Source organism: Amblyraja radiata, chromosome 33 (assembly GCF_010909765.2).
Source record: "Amblyraja radiata isolate CabotCenter1 chromosome 33, sAmbRad1.1.pri, whole genome shotgun sequence".
Classification (NCBI taxonomy): domain Eukaryota; kingdom Metazoa; phylum Chordata; class Chondrichthyes; order Rajiformes; family Rajidae; genus Amblyraja; species Amblyraja radiata.
In genome coordinates this window covers 23132775-23150770 of record NC_045988.1, presented here as the reverse complement: position 1 = coordinate 23150770, position 17996 = coordinate 23132775, and the positions used below count along the sequence as shown (strand labels likewise).

General features: G+C 45.2%; 1 protein-coding gene across 3 annotated transcripts in view; it reads left to right on the top strand.

Annotated features, from left to right (window-relative positions):
* The window catches only part of ets1 (ETS proto-oncogene 1, transcription factor), a 100116-nt gene that overhangs the window by 69212 nt on the left and 12908 nt on the right, over positions 1-17996 (top strand). For all 3 annotated transcript variants that reach the window (XM_033050015.1, XM_033050013.1, XM_033050016.1), the window contains one exon: positions 3320-3580. In XM_033050015.1, coding sequence (XP_032905906.1) covers positions 3320-3580 — 261 coding nt within the window. The remainder of the gene's footprint in view (positions 1-3319; positions 3581-17996) is intronic.

Here is a 17996-nt window from a genome sequence, read left to right as displayed (position 1 = left end):
TTTTTCCAGGACTGCCTAATACAAGCATTTTTTAAATTCTTGTTTAAATTAATCTCCTCTATCTTTTCCGTGTTTTGGATATATAAACATAGTTATATTTTTATATCATGTCACGGCGTCGTTGCCTCCAGCATGCTCTTCATAACTTTCCATGCATGAATCTGATCCCCGATACGTTAATACGTTCCACGCTAATGGTAGGAAAAAGCGGTGTACATTCTCAGGAAAGTTTGAGCAAGAAATTTGGGAAACACTGCTGTTTTGAAAAACGATGGCCGGATTGAAGAATCCAACCAAAGTTCAAGGTCGTAACCAGAGGCAGGTCCCTCCGATACTATGGTGGTCCTCTGTGAGAATTGGGATGTCGGCCAGGCTAACATGATCAACTTCTACAATTGGACTTGACCCAAGGATTGTGGCGGGATCAGTGACTTTAACGGCACTGGGAGCATTTCCAAGCCAAAGCTTTGTCAAGATTTAGTTTAGTTTGGAAGATGATGGACACAAAGTGCTGGAGTAACTCAGCAGGTCAGGCAACATGTCAAGAGAAACGGATGGTTGACATTTCGGATCAGGACTCTTCTTCAGACAGAAAAATGTTTAGATTACTTTAGAGATGCAACAGAGAATCAGGCCCTTCGGCCCACCGAGTCCCACGCTGACTAACCATCACCCGTTCAAATTAGTTCTATGTTGTCCCACTTTCCCAACCACTCCCCACCACACCAGCGGCAATTTACGGGTGCCTATTAACCTACAAACCCGCACGTCTTTGGGATGTGGGAGGAAACGGGAGCACCCATAGGAGACCCACACAGTCACAAGGAGAATGTGCAAACTCCACACAGACAGCAGCTGATGTCAGGATTGAACCAGGGTCTCTCGTGCTGTGAGGCAGCAACTCCACCACCATTGTGCCACCTTCATAGTCCCATATCCATGTCCTTTCTCTTATTTATTTTTCTTTTTTTATTATTATTTTTCACTCACCTTACAAAGCTGCAGTGGATTCTGTTCCTATTATTGCCTCTGATTTTGCATTCTATGACCACAACAATCCCACATAAAAAAAACATACTGCCTTCCAGCAATGAACTGAAAGCAAGGTGCACCAATCGCTGAAAAGCAAAGATAAATGCAGATGCAAGAAATCTGCAATAAAAAAGCACAGGAAATGTTCAGTTGGCCAGAAATGATCTGTCGAGAGATGTACAGAGTTAATGTTTCAGGTCAGTGACCAACAGAGGGATTATTAACCTGATGAAAGTCTGTGGACCTGAAACATTCATTCTGCTTCTATCACCAGAGCTTCTGCCTGGGCTGCTCAATAGGCCATCACTTGCTCTCTGGAGCTTCCCCAGGTACTCATTTGCTGGCCAATGTAAGTTGTGTATAGTTTAGTTTAGTTTAGAGCAACAGTGCGGAAACAGGCCCTTCGGCCCACCGAGTCCGTGCCGACCACCGATCCCCGCTCACTTACACTATCCCACACACTAGGGTCAATTTTACAATTATACCAAGCCAATTAACCTACAAACCTATATGTCTTTGGAGTGTTGGCAGAAACTGAGTGATCCCGGACAAAACCCACGCAGGTCAACGTACAAACTCCGTTCAGACAGCATCCGTAGTCAGGATCGAACCCGGCTGCACCGTGCTACCTGATGTAATACATCCATCTTCTTTGTTTGTGGCGCAGCTGGTAGACCTGCTGTCTCACTGAGCCAGAGACCTGGGTTCATACCTGAATTTGGGAGCTGTCTGTGTGGTGTTTACCCCTTTCTCCCTGTGACCACGTGGGTTTCTTCTGGGTCTTCCACTTTCCTTGCACATCCCAAAGACGTGCAGTTTTGTAGGTTAATTGGTTTCTAGTGTGTCGGGTGTGGATGTAAAAGTGGGATAACATTGAGGAATGTTGCTGCATGGGTGGTGCAGCGGTAGAGTTGCTGACTCACATCGCTAGAGAATCGGGTTCGATGCTGACTACGGGTGCTGTCTGCAAGGAGTTTGTTCGTTCTCCATGTGACCTGTGTGGGTTTTCTCCAGGTGCTCCGGTTTCCTTCCACACTCCAAAGATGTACAGGTTTGTAGGCTAATTGGCTTGGTAACATTTTAACATTTTTCCGAGTGTGTGTGTAGGATAGTGCAAGATTGCGGGAATCGCTAGTGGATTCGGTGGGCCGAAGGGCCAATTTCCGTGCTGTATATCTAAACTAAACTAGTATGAATAGTTGATCAATGGTCTGCACGGACTTGGTGGGCTGAAGGGCCTGTATCTGCACTGTATCATTAAACTAAACTAGTGTGAATCAATGGTCGGCATGGACTCAGTGGGCCGAAGGGCCTGTTTCCCTGCTGTATCTCTCAAACTAAGCTAAGCCCAATTCTTCTTCCCAAAAAATAGCCCAGTTCTCATCTATTTTTATCCATTTTCCACTTGATAATACCATCGTGAATCACTTCTGCGGCCTTTCCATAAACTTAATATATCTCCAGACATAAGGTATGGTAGTTGTTGCTAATTGAACTAAGTATAAACTATCAGCAAATGCCACCAAGAACTGTAGCCTGCTGCTATGGCACAACTCCATTTGAGATCGAAGGTAGACAAAAGTGCTGGAGAAAATCAGCGGGTGCGGCAGCATCTATGGAGCAAAGGAATGGGTGACGCTTTGGGCCGAGACCCTTCTTCAGACTCCTAGTGTGTTGGATGTGGATGTGAAAGTGGGATAACATAGAGCTGTAAAGAAGAATGGTCTTGAGCCCAGAACGTCACCCATTCCTTCTCTCCAGAGATGCTGCCTGTCCTGCTGAGTTATTCCAGCTTTTCGTCTATCTTTGGAATTCATACGTATTAGTTTGGAAACCTTTCATCAGAACTCTGGACGGTCACGGTGGGGCAGAGGTAGAGTAGAGTTGCTGCCTTACAGCGCTTGCAGCGCCGAGACCCAGGTTCGATCCCGACCAACTGTACGCTCTCCCCGTGACCGCGTGAGATCTTCAGTTTCCTCCCTCACTCCAAAGACGTACAGGTTTGTAGGTTAATAGGCTTGGTGTATGTGTAAATTGTCCCTAGTTTGTGTAGGATAGTGTTAATGCGCGAGGATCGCTGGTCAGTGCGGACTCATTGATCAGAAATTTCAACTCTGTTTCTCTCTCCACAGATGCTGCCTGACCTGTTGAGAATTTACAATGTTTTCAGTTTTTTATGACAGAGGCATTCCTTCATTCCCTTCAGTTCTTTTGTCAAGGCTGGAGAGGGAGGTTCGCGCGGTGCACACACTCACCCTGATGGACCTTTATCCTCTTGTTCCTGTAGGTAAGCTTGGTGGTCAGGATTCCTTTGAAAGCATTGACAGTTTTGACAGCTGGGACCATTTAGCACAGTCCTGGAGCAGCCAAAGCTCGTTCAACAGCCTCCAACGGGTGCCGAGCTATGACAGCTTTGACTCGGAGGATTATTCTAGCAACCTGCCCCATCACAAGCCCAAAGGAACGTTCAAAGACTACGTGCGAGAACGAACCGACCTAAACAAGGACAAGCCAGTGATCCCTGCGGCTGCCCTGGCTGGCTACACAGGTAGGGTTCACCCTCACCCTGGGTTTAGACACAAAATGCTGGAGTAACTCAGTGGGACAGGCAGCATCTCTGGATAGAAGGGGTGTATCGAATGAGGTTCCATCTGCTCCCTGAGATGGATTTTAAACATAACATGCTGCATTTCAAAGAACAGGGAGTTATTCTGTTGGATGGTATTTGATATTCAGCTGCATTGGAACATCTGACGAATATCATTGCAATCTTTATTAAGAGAGCTTGGTGTTTACTAACTAGTTGTTACATTTCTTACTTAACTCCATTGAGTGCATCTCAAGAGGTATTTGACTGAAAGACCACAGGAGGATCAAAGATGTATTAAAGAGAAACCGTTGAAGTTGTTTTATAGCAAAGAGAGACACAAAGTGCTGGAGTAACTCAGCGGGTCAGGCAACAGCTCAGGAGAAAATGGATAGGTGGCGTTTTGGGTCGAGACCCTTCCTCAGACTTTATGTCCAAGCCTCTTAAGACATTGGCACTTTAGACATTAGAAATTAAGGCACTTTCGGAGCAATCCCATGTTTCAGGGAGCCGATTCACTATCACCTTCTCAAGGCCAAGTCTGGAAAAGGGTGCTAACACAAGACGTTGTCTGGCCATTTCCCTCCACAGATACTGTCTGGCTTGCTGAGTTCCTCCAGCAGTTTTATTTCAGCTCAAGACTCCAGCACCTGTGGCCTCTTGTGTCACTTGCGAATAATTTGCAGAATTGAGCAGATCATAATCACAGCACTAGTCCCTGACCTCTGCACGATCGGACTGGATGCAGAGAGACAGATGAACTCTGTCTTCAACCTTGGCAGCGGGCTGGTGATCATAGCAAGGGTAGCTGCCGGGATTCACCAGGAGGTGAAATGTGTTGGAAGGAACTGCAGATGCTGGTTTACACTGAAGATAGACGCAAAATGCTGGAGTAACTCAGCGGGACAGGCAGCACCTCTGGAGAGAAGGATAGAAGGAATGGGAATCAGCTCCCATTCCTTCTATTCAGAGATGCTGCTTGTCCCGCTTCTATCTTCAGGATTCACCAGTAACCAGGCTTGAGTCGACCAAATAAGATAAACAATCTTTCAACTGAAGTCACTATTACAGTAATGGTGATTTCAGGACAAACAGCAATCTTCTGAAAAAAGAAGTGAGCTAGTGACCACATAATTACCTAGAAGTTGGATATGACTTTTAAAGGTGCTTTAAAAGTTTATAAAACTGTCTGCAAACTGGTGCAAGGAGGTTACCAGAATGCTGCCTGGAATAGTGGAATTAATGGAACAGGTTGGACAAACTAGGATTGTTTCCTCTGGAACTCTGGAGATTCTAACCTCTGGTGCTGTCTGAGAGGAGTTTGCACGTGCTCCCTGTGACCACATGGATTTCCTTTGGTCCATTCTCCGGTTTCCTCCCACATGCCAAAGACATTCAGGGTTTGTAGGTTAATTGGCTGCTGTTATTTGTCCCTAGTATGCACGGATTGGGGAAGTGGGTGACCAAATTAACGTATAATGTTTTATTTTTAATTGTCTACTGTATATCGTGTTGCTACTTGCGAGCAAAGCAGCAAGGTAAATCCCTTGTATATATACATACTTGGCTAATAAAATGTATTCAATTCAATTCAACTAGTATGTGTGTGTGGTCAGTGTAGACTCAGTGGGCCAGGGGGTCATGTTGTATCTCCAAACTAAATTCATACAGCTTAATGCTGGACTTACCTTGATAGCGATGCTTTTTATTTAATTCTAGTTAAGAAGACGGCACAATCAGAAATGCCCTTTGATTGCCCAGCCCTGTTTGTTCTTTGAAAACCAGAGAGTTGTCTTCTTAGATTAATGCACATGATGTGGTTCAAATGTTGCCATTAATGAGGCAATATTTTTGCGGATGGCTGTGTCATTAAATCAGATTCCATCCCCTTCCTTCCCGTCATCAGTGTTCTGGAACCCTTATGGTTATTTTCACTTCAGATTTTATTTTCATATTTATTTTTAAAACAAATTCAACTTCTCAACTGCCTTGGCAGAATTTGACAGGTTTTTTTCAGATTACTAACCTGGAAATATAACCTCACTCTTAGCATCAAGGAAAATAATGAATCAAAAGAACTTGAAACATCTATTTATATAGATAAATATATAGAGATAACGATAGATAAGTATTTTATATAGATAATACATAAGCAATTCTATTTAAATGAATAACTAGATGAATATATCAATGATTTATGTAGCTAAGTACAGCACCAGAGTTGCACGGTAGCTCAGCAGTAGAGTAGTTGCCTCACAGCACCTGAGACCCGGGTTCGATCCTGGCTACGGGTGCTGTCTGTATGTCGTTTGTACGTTCTCCCCGTGACCACGTGGGTTTTCTCCCGGTGCTCTGGTTTCCTTGCGCACTCCAAAGACGAGCAGGTTTGTAGGTTATTTGACTTCAGTTAAATTGTAAATTGTGCAGGATAATGTCCGCGTGCAGGAATCGCAGTTTGGCCCAAGTGCCTGTTTCTGCGCTTTTTCTCTAAAACAAAAAAACTACAATATTAAAAAAGACACAAAGTGCTGGAGTAACTCAGTGGGTCAGGCAGCATCTATGGAGAACATGAATAGGTGATGTTTCGGACAAAGAAGGGCTAACTGGTATTTCATTTGGATTAAGTATTGGTCACTTTCTTCCTTTATTACAGTTGATATTTTCCTTTTAGTCGATTGATTCAAATTTTCAAGTCAAGTCAAGTTTATTGTCAAGTGCACGTACGATGGGGGTACAGGAGCCATGAAACATCTTGACAGCATGCAGCAGCATCGGCATCAGACAACGCACAAAAAAACACTATCAATTATGCATAAATTACATGTAACATTTCTAAAAGAAAGAAGACTGCAAAAAAAACATAATTAGTGCAAAACACAATTAGACAAACAAATTAGTCCGCAGTAGTGCAAGAGGCGTCTTGTTGAGTCTCATTGTCTGTAACTTGTTTTCACCTAACACACACCTAACAATGGCTTGTTTCCTGCATCATCATTACTTTTTTGCATATCTTTCACTCACTGGTTCTATGTATATCTCTCATTCCCATTCCCCTGGATCACAGTCTGAAGAAGGGTCTCGACCAGAAACGTCACCTATTCCTTTTCTCCAGGGATACTGTCTGACGCGCTGAGTTACTCCAGCATTTTTGTGTCTGTCTTGGGTGGACTATAGTCTTTTGCTGTCGAGGTAGGAATAGCATTACGCATGTTGGGGGAAGAACTTGGGAGCTATTGCTGTTCCTGAACCTGGACATCTGGCTTCTGTACCTCCTGCCCAACAGCTGTAGCAAGAAGAGGGGATGGTGGATGGTGGATGGCTCGGATGGTGGGGATCCTCAATGATGGATACCTCCTTCTTGGGGCAGCGTCGTGTGTAGATGCTTCTGAAGGTGGTGAGGGCTCTGTCCGTGATGAACAGGGCTGAGTCCACCACTATCTTCATTCCCGTGTGTTGGAATTTCCATAAAGAGCATAATGCAACCAGTCAGGATACGTTCTACTGTGCATTAACAGTATTCTGTTACATGCCAAATCTATCGAAACCTCTAAGGAAGAAGAGGCGTTTGAGTGCCTTCGTTGTGATTACATCTGTGTGTTATTTGCATTCAAGTACTTTCCTCCAAGATTCTTGAGTTGACAGTTGGCCAGCAAAAGGCACCATCTTCATGGAACAACCATACCCTTGGTTTGACTGTAAATTCAAGGCTTAGAAATGCACCGTGTGGTTCTTTTGATTGCCTTAGCTAAATTCTCAGAAACATAAAATAGCGAGGTCTGGATCACAGCAGCTGGTAACGTGCGATGTTGCATTTTATGGAGTCATAGTGATAGTCATACAACGTGGAAATAGGCCCTTTGGCCAAACTTGCCCACACCGGCCAACATGTCCTATCTACACTAGTCCGACCTGTCTGCGTTTGGCCCATTTCCATCTAAACCTGTTTCTTAAACATTGTGATAGTCCCAGCCTCAACTACCTCCTCTGGCAGCTTGTTCCATACACCCACCACCTTTTGTGTGAAAAAGTTACCCCTCAGATTCCTATTAAATCTTTTCCCTTTCACTTTAAACGTATGTCCTCTGGTCCTCGATTCACATACTCTGGGCAAAAGACTCTGTGCGTCTATCCGATCTATTCCTCTCATGATTTTATACAACTCTACAAGATCATCTATTGTTGGTATTGTCCCAATGGAAGACAAGAGAGAGCGCAGTGTGTGTGGCTCCAAGTACATGCGCTTCAGGTGTCAAATATTCTTGCAAAGAGACAATTACTGCTTAAAACAATAGTTTGTTTTTTCTCACCTTCTTTGGTTGCCACAGAAACCAACCCCTTGGCTAGAAGTAGGTCAGATTGTGGAGACTGATAAAAATCACGTACTATTTTTTAAGAGAAAAGTGAATGATGTAGAACTGCGTTTCTACTTTGAGCTGCCTTTGTGTGAGTCTTGATTCAGAGTGAGATATTGACTGGTTGCATCTATCCACCCCTCAACCATTTGCCTCCTGTGCTATACTTTGATGTGTTTATATGTGGAACACCAGCGCTGTTGATGTGAAACAGATGCATTCTAGCGTTAGAATCACGGAGGCCAACATTGTGTTTTTATGTAGGAAGGAACTGCAGATGCTGGTTTAAACGGAGGATAGACACAAAAAGTTGGAGTGACTCTGCGGGACAGGCAGCATCTCATTCCTTCTCTCCAGAGACGCTGCCTGTCCCGCTGAGTTACTCCAGCTCTTTGCGTCTATTGTGTTTGTGTGTGCGGCCTAATGGTGCTGCCAGTAGAGCAGCTGCCTCACAGCGCCGGAGACCCAGGTTCAATCCTCATCTCGGGTGCTGTCTGTGTGGAGTTTGCACATTGAGACTGCATTGATTTCCACGGGGTGCTTCGGTTTCCTCCCACATCCCAAAGTCATGTGTGTTTGTAGGTTAATTGAGCCTCTGTAAATTGCCCTGGTGTGGGCATGTGGGATGACATCAAACTATTGTGAACGGGTGATCGATGGTCAGCGTGGATGGTCTCTGGACCAAAGGCCTGTTCCCATGCAGTATCACTAAGCTAAATCTTGATTAGATGTTCAAGAAAAAAACATTCCTTTACTCAATTTGCGGTGTTACGCTGAGAACATTGGAATTGCTGAGTTTTCTGTTGCATGTTCCATGTACCCAATGCATATGTGCACGTGGTCTCATGCACTGGTATCTAAGAATATGCCTCTGCGTGTGACCTGTGGTAATTTATGCGTGCTTGGCTCAAAAACAAACCCTGCTACTCATGCAAAGGTAGGTCTCAGTAACACTGAGCTCGAGCTATCGGTGCCGAATCTAGCCTGGGGATTTGAGTATTCAGAACTGCCAGCATGTTGTGGTCCACCTTAGCTGTAAGAAGCTTATTCTTTGTGGTAGTTCTTCCAGGTCGCTCCCTGACCTCCATACTTCTAATCGAAGTGCCATCTGAACTCCTTTTGGTCCCCCCACCCCCTCACCCACCTAAAACCAACCATGATCCTCCTTCGCCCTCAGTTCCCCTCTCCATCCCCTGGTTCCGATGCTCCCAGCCGAATCCCAGATGCACTGCACTCCACATTCATCCCACAAAACCCCTATCTGCCCTGCAATCCTCCATCCCCAACAGCCCAAATACTGCAGGAGGGTCTCGACCTGAAACGTCACCTATTCCTTTTCTCCAGAGATGCTGTCTGGCCCGCTGAGTTACTCCAGCTTTTTATATCTATCTTCAGTTTAAACCAGCATCTGTAGTTCTTTCCTACACACAGCCCAATGCTATGTGTTTATTGTTTTATCACTATACGATTCAATTCAATGATGCTTAATTAAGGGCCTGTCCCACTTAGGTTCTTTTTTAGGCGACTAGGCTGTCACCACATGGTTGCCGGGGTGTCACCTGTATGGTCGTGAGTAGTCTCCTCAGTCGCCCAAAGAGTCGTAGCGTCTTTCTGGTCGCTGCTGGATTTTCAACATGTTCAAAAAATTTCAGCAACAGTGGGTTGATGCCAATTAGGGTAGCTTGACTTCTCCTGACGTAGGTGCTGTCGTAGGTTATTGCCAGGTGACGTAAGTTGTTGCCGGTGCTGACTTTGGTGAATTCCATTGGCGACTACCTACGTCAACCTACGTCAACCGGCGACAGGTACCGGCAACTGAATAGCCTTCAGTTGTTGCCGGCAGGGTCGTAGCTTGTCAAAGCTTGTCATAGCTTGTCATGGACGGACGTAGGTTGACTTCGGTTGCCGTAGCTTGCCTTTGGTTGTCGTAGGTTGTCGCCTGTATGGTCGTAGGTGTGGTCGTAGGTGGACGTCCTAATGAGTCACCAGTTGTCGGTAGTTTGTCGTCGACTAGGTGGTAGGTTATTGTAGACATTGTCGTAGATATTGTCGTATGGGGGGGGGGGGGTCCAGTTGCCGTTTTTTTGGCGATCTGCTACGACTATGACAGTCGCTGGCAGTCGCCTAAAAAATTGCCTAGGTGGGACAGGCCCTTTATTGTCATAAGTAGCTAGGTACAGTGACATAGTTTTTAAGAAGGAACTGCAGATGCTGGAAAATCGAAGGTGGACAAAAATGCTGGAGAAACTCAGCGGGTGCAGCAGCATCTATGGAGCGAAGGAAATAGGCAACGTTTCGTCCCGAAACGTTGCCTATTTCCTTCGCTCCATAGATGCTGCTGCACCCGCTGAGTTTCTCCAGCATTTTTGTCTACCTTGGTACAGTGACATGCTTGGTTTTGCATACAATCTGGTTGGGTCGTACAATAGACCTCACCTAGGCAGTACACAAGCGTGGCCACGTTTCTGGCACCGACAAAGTTACTGTACAAATGTTCACCCAACACTGTACAATGCTGCAGTGAGCAAAGGCAGGATAATTGAAGGCATCAAGCCCACTGGTCCTTCCTAACGCCCCCGTGCCTTGGAACACCCATGCAGTGAATACATAACTAGTTGAGCCTCAATTAAAACATTATTTGGTCCACCCCACACCACCTTTTTGAGAAAGTATTAAAGTATTTTAAGTCATTACGTCTAATGGCGGGAGAGGATGTTCCTCGGATGGTTCTTGGGTTCTGACTGTGTGGAGTTTGCACGTTCTCCGTGTGACTGTGTAGGTTTCCGCCGGGCGCTTTCCTCACGCATTCTAAATACATGCGGGTGGGACTTCAATTGGCGACAGTGAATTATCCTCAGTGGATAGGTGGGAGACAGGAGAATGCGAGGGATTTAGTTTAGTTTATTGTCATGTGTACCGAGGTACAGTAAAAAGCTCTTGTTGCATGCTAACTCATCAGCGGAAAGGCAAAACATGATTACAATCGACCCATTTACAGCGTATAGATACATGATAAGGGAATAACGTTTAGTGCAAGGTAAAGCCAGCAAACTCCGATCAAGGATAGTCCGAGGGTCACCAAAGAGGTAGATCGTAGTTCAGCGCTGCTCTCTGGTTGTGCTAGGATGATAACAGCTGGGATGAAACTATCCGTGAATCTGGAGGTGTGCTTTCAGACATGGGAGAGGGAATAGGTTGGAGGGAAATCAGTGAGGGAACGGGAACAATGGGATTCCTCTGAGATCCAGCATGATGGGCCGAGTGGCCTCTTATGTCGTAAGGAAATACACAAGATAAATGAGAGATGTGCAATTGTAATGTTGAGGATGAGATGAAGACTAGAGATGAAGTTTTGTTGAGTTCACTGTCATCTGTGCCGAGGCATAGTGAGCAGCTTTATGTTGCGTGCTAACCCATCAGCAGCTAGACTATACTTGATTACAATCGAGCCGCCAACAGTGTACAGATGCATGATAAAGGGAATAGCATTTTGTGCAAGATAAAGTCCAGTAAAGTCCGATTAGAAATAGTCCGTGGGTCTTCGAATGAGGTAGATCGTAGCTCACGACTGCTCTCTAGTTGTTTGTAGGAAAGTTCAGTTCTCTGATAACAGCTGGAAAGAAACTGTCCCTGAATCTGGAGGTGTGCATTTTCTCACTTCTGTACCCCTTGCTTGATGGGGAAGGGGAGAAGGGAGTGACTGGGGTGAGACTCATCCTTGATTATGCTGGCAGCCTTGCAGCATAAAGTGTAGATGGAGTCAATGGATGGGAGGTTGGTTTGTGTGATGGTCTGGGCTTTGTCGACAATTCTCTGCAATTTCTTGTGGTCTTGGATGGAGCTGTTCCCAAACCAATTGCAGTAATTGCCTGAAGAAGGGTCTTGACCCGAAACATCACCCATTCCTTCTCTCCAGAGATGCTGCCTGGCCCGCTGAGTTACTGCAGTATTTTGAGTCTATCTTCGATTTAAACCAGCATCTGCAGTTCCTCCCTAAACTATCTTGGGTCTAGCTTGTGACTCACTCGATTGAGAATGTTCAGTAACCACCAACTGGTAGGGTTTGGACAATCTGTGTGTGCAATGAGTTACTTTTGCCTGCCTGTGCTTCATTGTGTGCACAACATTCACCCAGATCTTATCTGTGATAAAAGTGGAACCCAGTGTTGTCGTCAATCAGCCACTCAAACAGGTTTGTGGTAACGTGTATTCATCCGAACACTTGTTGTCTTGGCCTTGATGTTATTTTTGCCTGATGTTAGTTTTCTGTGAGTTTTTAATTAAAAAAAGACCGGCTACATCTTGGCATTTGGCTCAAATCGCTTTTGCAGTTCAATTAGACCATAGAGCAGTACAGCATAAGAACATGTCCTTCAGCCCACAATGTCTGTGCCGAAAATGATGCCAAGACCATCACTTATCTACCTGCACATAACCCATATTCCTCTATTGCCTGCATATCCAAGTGCCCATCCAAAGGTCTCTTAAATGCCAATATCGTACATGTTTCAACCATCACCCCAGACAACGCGTTCCAGGCATGTTCTGTGCAAAATCCATTTACGAAGATGTTGCCTGGACTAGAAGGTCTGAGTTATAGGGAGGGGTTGAGTAGGCTGGGTCTCTATTCCTTGGAGTGCAGGAGGATGAGGGGTGATCTTATAGAGGTGTATAAAATCATGAGAGGAATAGATCAGGTAGATGCACAGAATCTCTTTCCCGGAGTAGGGGAATCGGGGACCAAAGGACAAAGATTCAAGGTGAAGGGGAAAAGATTTAATAGGAAACTGAGGGGTAACTTTTTTCGCACAAAAGGTGGTGGGTGTATGGAACAAGCTGCCAGAGGAGATAGTTGAGGCTGGGACTATCCCAAAGTTTAAGAAACAGTTAGACAGGTACATGGATAGGATAAATTTGGAGGGATATGGACCAAGCACAGGCAGGTGGGACTAGTGTAGCTGGGACATGTTGGCCGGTGTGGGCAAGCTGGGTCGAAGGGCCTGTTTCCAGACTGTATCACTCTATGACTCTATGACATGCCCCTCACAACTCCTTTAAACTTTCCCCCTCTTACCTTAAAGCTCTGTCCTCTAGTATTTTATCCTGGGATAAAGATTCTGACTGTCTACCCTAAGTATACCTCATAATTTTATACATTTCTATCAGTTCTCCTGGTGATCCAGCAAAAACAATCCAAGTCTGTCCATGAAGGGCATCGACCCAAACCGTCACACATTCCTTCTCTCCAGAGATGCTGCCTGTCCCGCTGAATTACGCCAGCTTTTTGTGTCATTTTTAAACCAGCATCTGCAGTTCCTTGCTCCACAAGTCTGTCCAAACTCTCCCAGTAGCTAATACCTCCTAATCCAGGCAGAATACTGGTAAACCCACTCTGCATCTTTTCCGAAGCCCCCACATCCATCCTTTAGCTGATTGATCAGCTGAGAAGGTTATTGGCTTACAACCTTCCTTTCATTGATGAACTGTACACTGCAAGGTCCAGGAAGCGAGCGGGCAAGATCATCTCTGACCCCTCTCACCCTGGCCACAAACTCTTTGAATCACTTCCCTCTGGAAGGCGACTCCGGACTGTCAAAGCTGCCACAGCCAGACATAAAAAGTTTTTATCCACGAGCAGTAGCTCTACTCAACAGCCCAAAATCTGTAGCCTCCCTTTGATCTGGTATTTTGTTGGATCACATGCTTGATCAATGGTGTTTTATCATTAATGTTTTATCATTATTATTAATGTTTAGTGTTTTCTGAGTCATTCGTAACTGTCACAGTATGTCATGTTGTTACTTGTGGGCGGAGCACCAAGGCAAATTCCTTGTATGTGAATACTTGGCCAATAAACTTACTTACTTACTAACAGCACGGAAACAGGCCCTTCAGCCCACTGAGTCTGTGCCAACCAGCGATCAACCCGTACACTAACACTATCCTACACACTCGGGACAATTTACAATACCCAAAAATATGAAGGAATTTGGGACTTGGGTCACTGGCAGCGATGTAGAATGAGGTCATGGATGTCTTGAAAGTCAAAATAGACTTGAGGTTAATGGACCAGCTCTGCCCTCAATGTTCCTACATAATGGAAACCTTTTACTGATCAAAACCACTTGGGTTGGTTGCCCTGGGTAAGATTGAGCCCTTTTCGGACAGGATGAGCTCGAACGTGGTGTTGTGGCTTCTGATACTGACCTCAAAGGCAATTCTTGAGAAGATAGTTGGAGAGTGTGGGCAGGCTAACTATGTAGGATAGAACTGCAGATGCTGGCTTAAACCAAAGATAGACACAAAAAACTGGAGTAACTCAGCGGGACAGGCAACATCTCAGGAGAAAAGGAATAGGTGACGTTTCGGGTCGAGACCCTCCTTCACTGTCTCGACTGGAGTTAGACTGACATTCAGACCATGAGGTAACGCATCAACTAGACATATTTTCCTGCAAACTTAGCTTTGACAAATTAATTTCTGAAACTATTCACAGCAAAATGGTTAGCTGGACAGAAACAGAAGAGTTTTTAGTTTAGTTTAGAGTTTCAACGTGGAAACAGGCCCTTTGGCCTACAGAGTCCGCTACAACTAGTGATCCCCGCACACATAGACTATCTTACAATCACACACGTACTAAGGACAATTTACAATGATACCAAGTCTATGAACTTACAAACCTGTAAGTATTTGGAGTGTGGGAGGAAACCGGAGCTCCCGGAGAAATGGGGAGTATATACTCCGTACAGACAAGCACCCATAGTCAGGATTGAACCAGGGTCTCTGGCGTTGTAAGGCAGCAACTCTACCGCTGCGCCACCCATTCCTTCCCTCAAAATGGTGTCTGTCGAAAATGGCGATCAACGTGCTTTTTCTGCTCTTACTTTTTTCTTTTAATCACATGTAGAGCACTCTGCCTGGCTGTGATATTCTCACCCATTCACTGAATCCGTAAATCGCAGCATGTTTTCTCTCTGCTTTGCCTGTGGCAGGGAAGTGATTGAATGAATTTCCGAAGCTTTCACTGTGAGCCCATCAAAGACTAGAGGGCTCAGCTCTAAGGTGAGAGGGGCAAAGGTTAAACGAGATGCGTGAGACTAGTTTTTTACACAGTGGCTGCTCGCAACACGCGACCAGAGGTGGTGGTGGAGGCAGAGATACAATAGTGGCTTTTAAGATGCTTTTAGGATAGGCACATGGATGTGCAGGTAAGGGATAGATATGGATCATGTGCAGACAGAGGAGATATGTTTATCCCGACATTATGTTCACGACAGACTTTGCAGGCCGAAAGGCCTGTTCCTGTGCTGTAGGACTTTTCCATGTTGTTCGTTCTATCTCTGATTACCCAATGTCCAGGCTTTCCATCCCCCTCCTCACCATCATTGGCCATCACCACATCTCCATTCTGAGCCGCAGGACTCCTATATGTCGGCGAGGCCAAGTGTAGGCTTGGCGATCGCTTCGCTGAACACCTCCGCTCAGTCCGCCTAAACCCACCTGAACACCCGGTTGCTCAACACTTTAACACCCCCTCACATGCTCACACTGAACTTTCTGTCCTGGGCCTCCTCCATTGTCAGAGTGAGGCCCAGCGCAAATTGGAGGAACAGCAGCTCATATTTCGCTTGGGCAGCTTACACCCCAGCGGTATGAATATTGACTTCTCTAACTTCAAGTTTTCCTTGCTTTCCATCTCCCCTTCCCAGTTCTCTGACCAGTCTGACTGTCTCTGACTACATTTTATCTCTGTTTGCTTTGTTGTTACCTTCTCCCAGCCAGCAATGATCTATTCTACATTTTTCCTTGATCCCCATCCTCTTTGTCCTGTTTTCACACCTTACACTTCTTCATCTATGTATCTCCCACTCCCCTGACATCAGTCTGAAGAAGGATCTCGATCCCAAACGTCACCCATTCCTCTCCAGAGATGCTGCCTGTCCCGCTGAGTTACTCCAGGATTTTGTGTCTACAGCAGGACAAATGGATTTCAAGAAAGGCTGGGTGATTTGTTGATTCTTACCTTCCAAATATCTTCTCATCCCAGTTCCAATATTTTTGTGATAACTAAATAGAAATGATTATATTGATTCATTGAATTTTCACCCCTAATTTTATCACAGACTTGTCAAGGAGATTAATTATTAAATTCCTGGAAATCCCAGATCAATTCTAGCTATTTTAGTGGAAACATTTGCTGAATTTGAGGCCACCTTTGTACCAGATGCCGTAACTTACTTTGAGAAATAATTTGTTTAGTTAACTTTAGAGATACAGTGAGGAGACAAGCCCTTCGGCCCATTGAGTCCGTGCCGACTAGCGATCATCTCTACATTAGTTCCATCGTACACACTAGGGACAATTTACAGAAGCCAATTAACCTACAAACCTGCACGTCTTTGGGATGTGGGAGGAAACCAGAGCACCTGGAGAAAACCCTCGCAGTCACAGGGAGAATGTGCAAACTCCTTACAGACAGCACCCGTAGTCAGGATCGAACCCTGGTCTCTGACGCTGTAAGGCAGCAACTCTACCGCTGCGCCACCGTGCCAACTTTGGTGAAGCCAATAGGGACAGGTGGAATGCAGTAAGAAAGAACTGCAGATGCTGGTAAAATTGAAGGTGGACACAAAATGCTGGATCAACGGGTGAGGCAGCATCTCTGGAGAGAAGGAATGGGTGATGTTTCGGGTCAGGTCTAAAGAAGGGTCTCGACCCAAAACGTCACCCGTTCCTTCTCTCCAGGGACAGGTAGGACTTGGTTTCCTCCCAAAGATAGAATCAAATGCTGGACTAAATCAGCAGGTCTGCCAGCGCCTCTGGAGAAAAGGAATAGGTGACACATATTCCTTTTCTCCAGAGATGCTGCCTGACCCGCAGAGTTATTTCAGCATTTTGTGCCTATCTTCGGGTGATGCTGCCTGACCCTTCTTCAGACTGCTGTCAGGGGAGAGGGAGATACAGAGATAAGGAAATGTAAGGTGTGAATATGAAACAATGGTGATGGAGATCATGGAAAATATAGAATAGATCACTGTTGGCTAGAAGAAGCTAACAATAAAGCAAACAGAGATAAAATGTAAACAAGGACAGGCAGACTAGTAGGGTAACTGGGAAGGGGGGAGGGATGGAGAGAGAGGGAATGCAAGGGTTACTTGAAGTAAGAGGAGTCAATAAATGAATTTGAACCACATGTTCTGTGGTTTTGGCAGGAGATGAGTTTTTGTTCAATTTAATGTACATCAGTGTGCCTGAGTATTTATGTACGTATGTGTGCATTTGTGCTTTCATATGTATGTTGGACAGCGTGCATTGAAAATTCTGCTCAGCAAGTGGAATGATCTATATCTAATTTATTTTAACATTGCAATTAGCGGTTATAGATAGACATTGAGTCATGCGGCATGGAAACAAGCTTCGACCTAACATGCCCATGTTAACCAAGATGCTCCATCTATTCCAGTCCCACCAGCCTGCATTTGGCCCGTATCCCTCTAAAACGTTCCTATCCATGTACATCCAAGCATTATTACAAAGAGTTATTGTAACTCTTTGAACATCCCACTGGTTACGTCCAGTACTTTGGTTCAGTTACGTTTCAAGAACTTTGCAAACATCTCAGGAATGAGTGGGTTAACATATGATGAGTGTTTGTCGGCACTGGGCCTGTACACGCTGGAGTTTAGAAGAACGAGGGGGGACCTCATTGAAACATACAGAATAGTGAAAGGCTTGGATAGGGTGGATGTGGAGAGAATGTTTCCACTGCTGGGAGAGTCTTGGACTAGAGATCACAGCCTCAGAATTAAAGGACGTTCTTTTAGAAAGGAGATGAGGAGAAATTTCTTTAGTCAGATAGTGGTGAATCTGTGTAATACTTTGCAACAGAAGGCTGTGGGGGCCAAGTCAGTGGATATATTTAAGGCAGATATAGATAGATTCTTGATTAGTACGGGTGTCAGAGGTCTGAAGGGTCATGACGTGAAATGTCATGCATTCCTTCTCTCCAGAGATGCTGCCTGTCC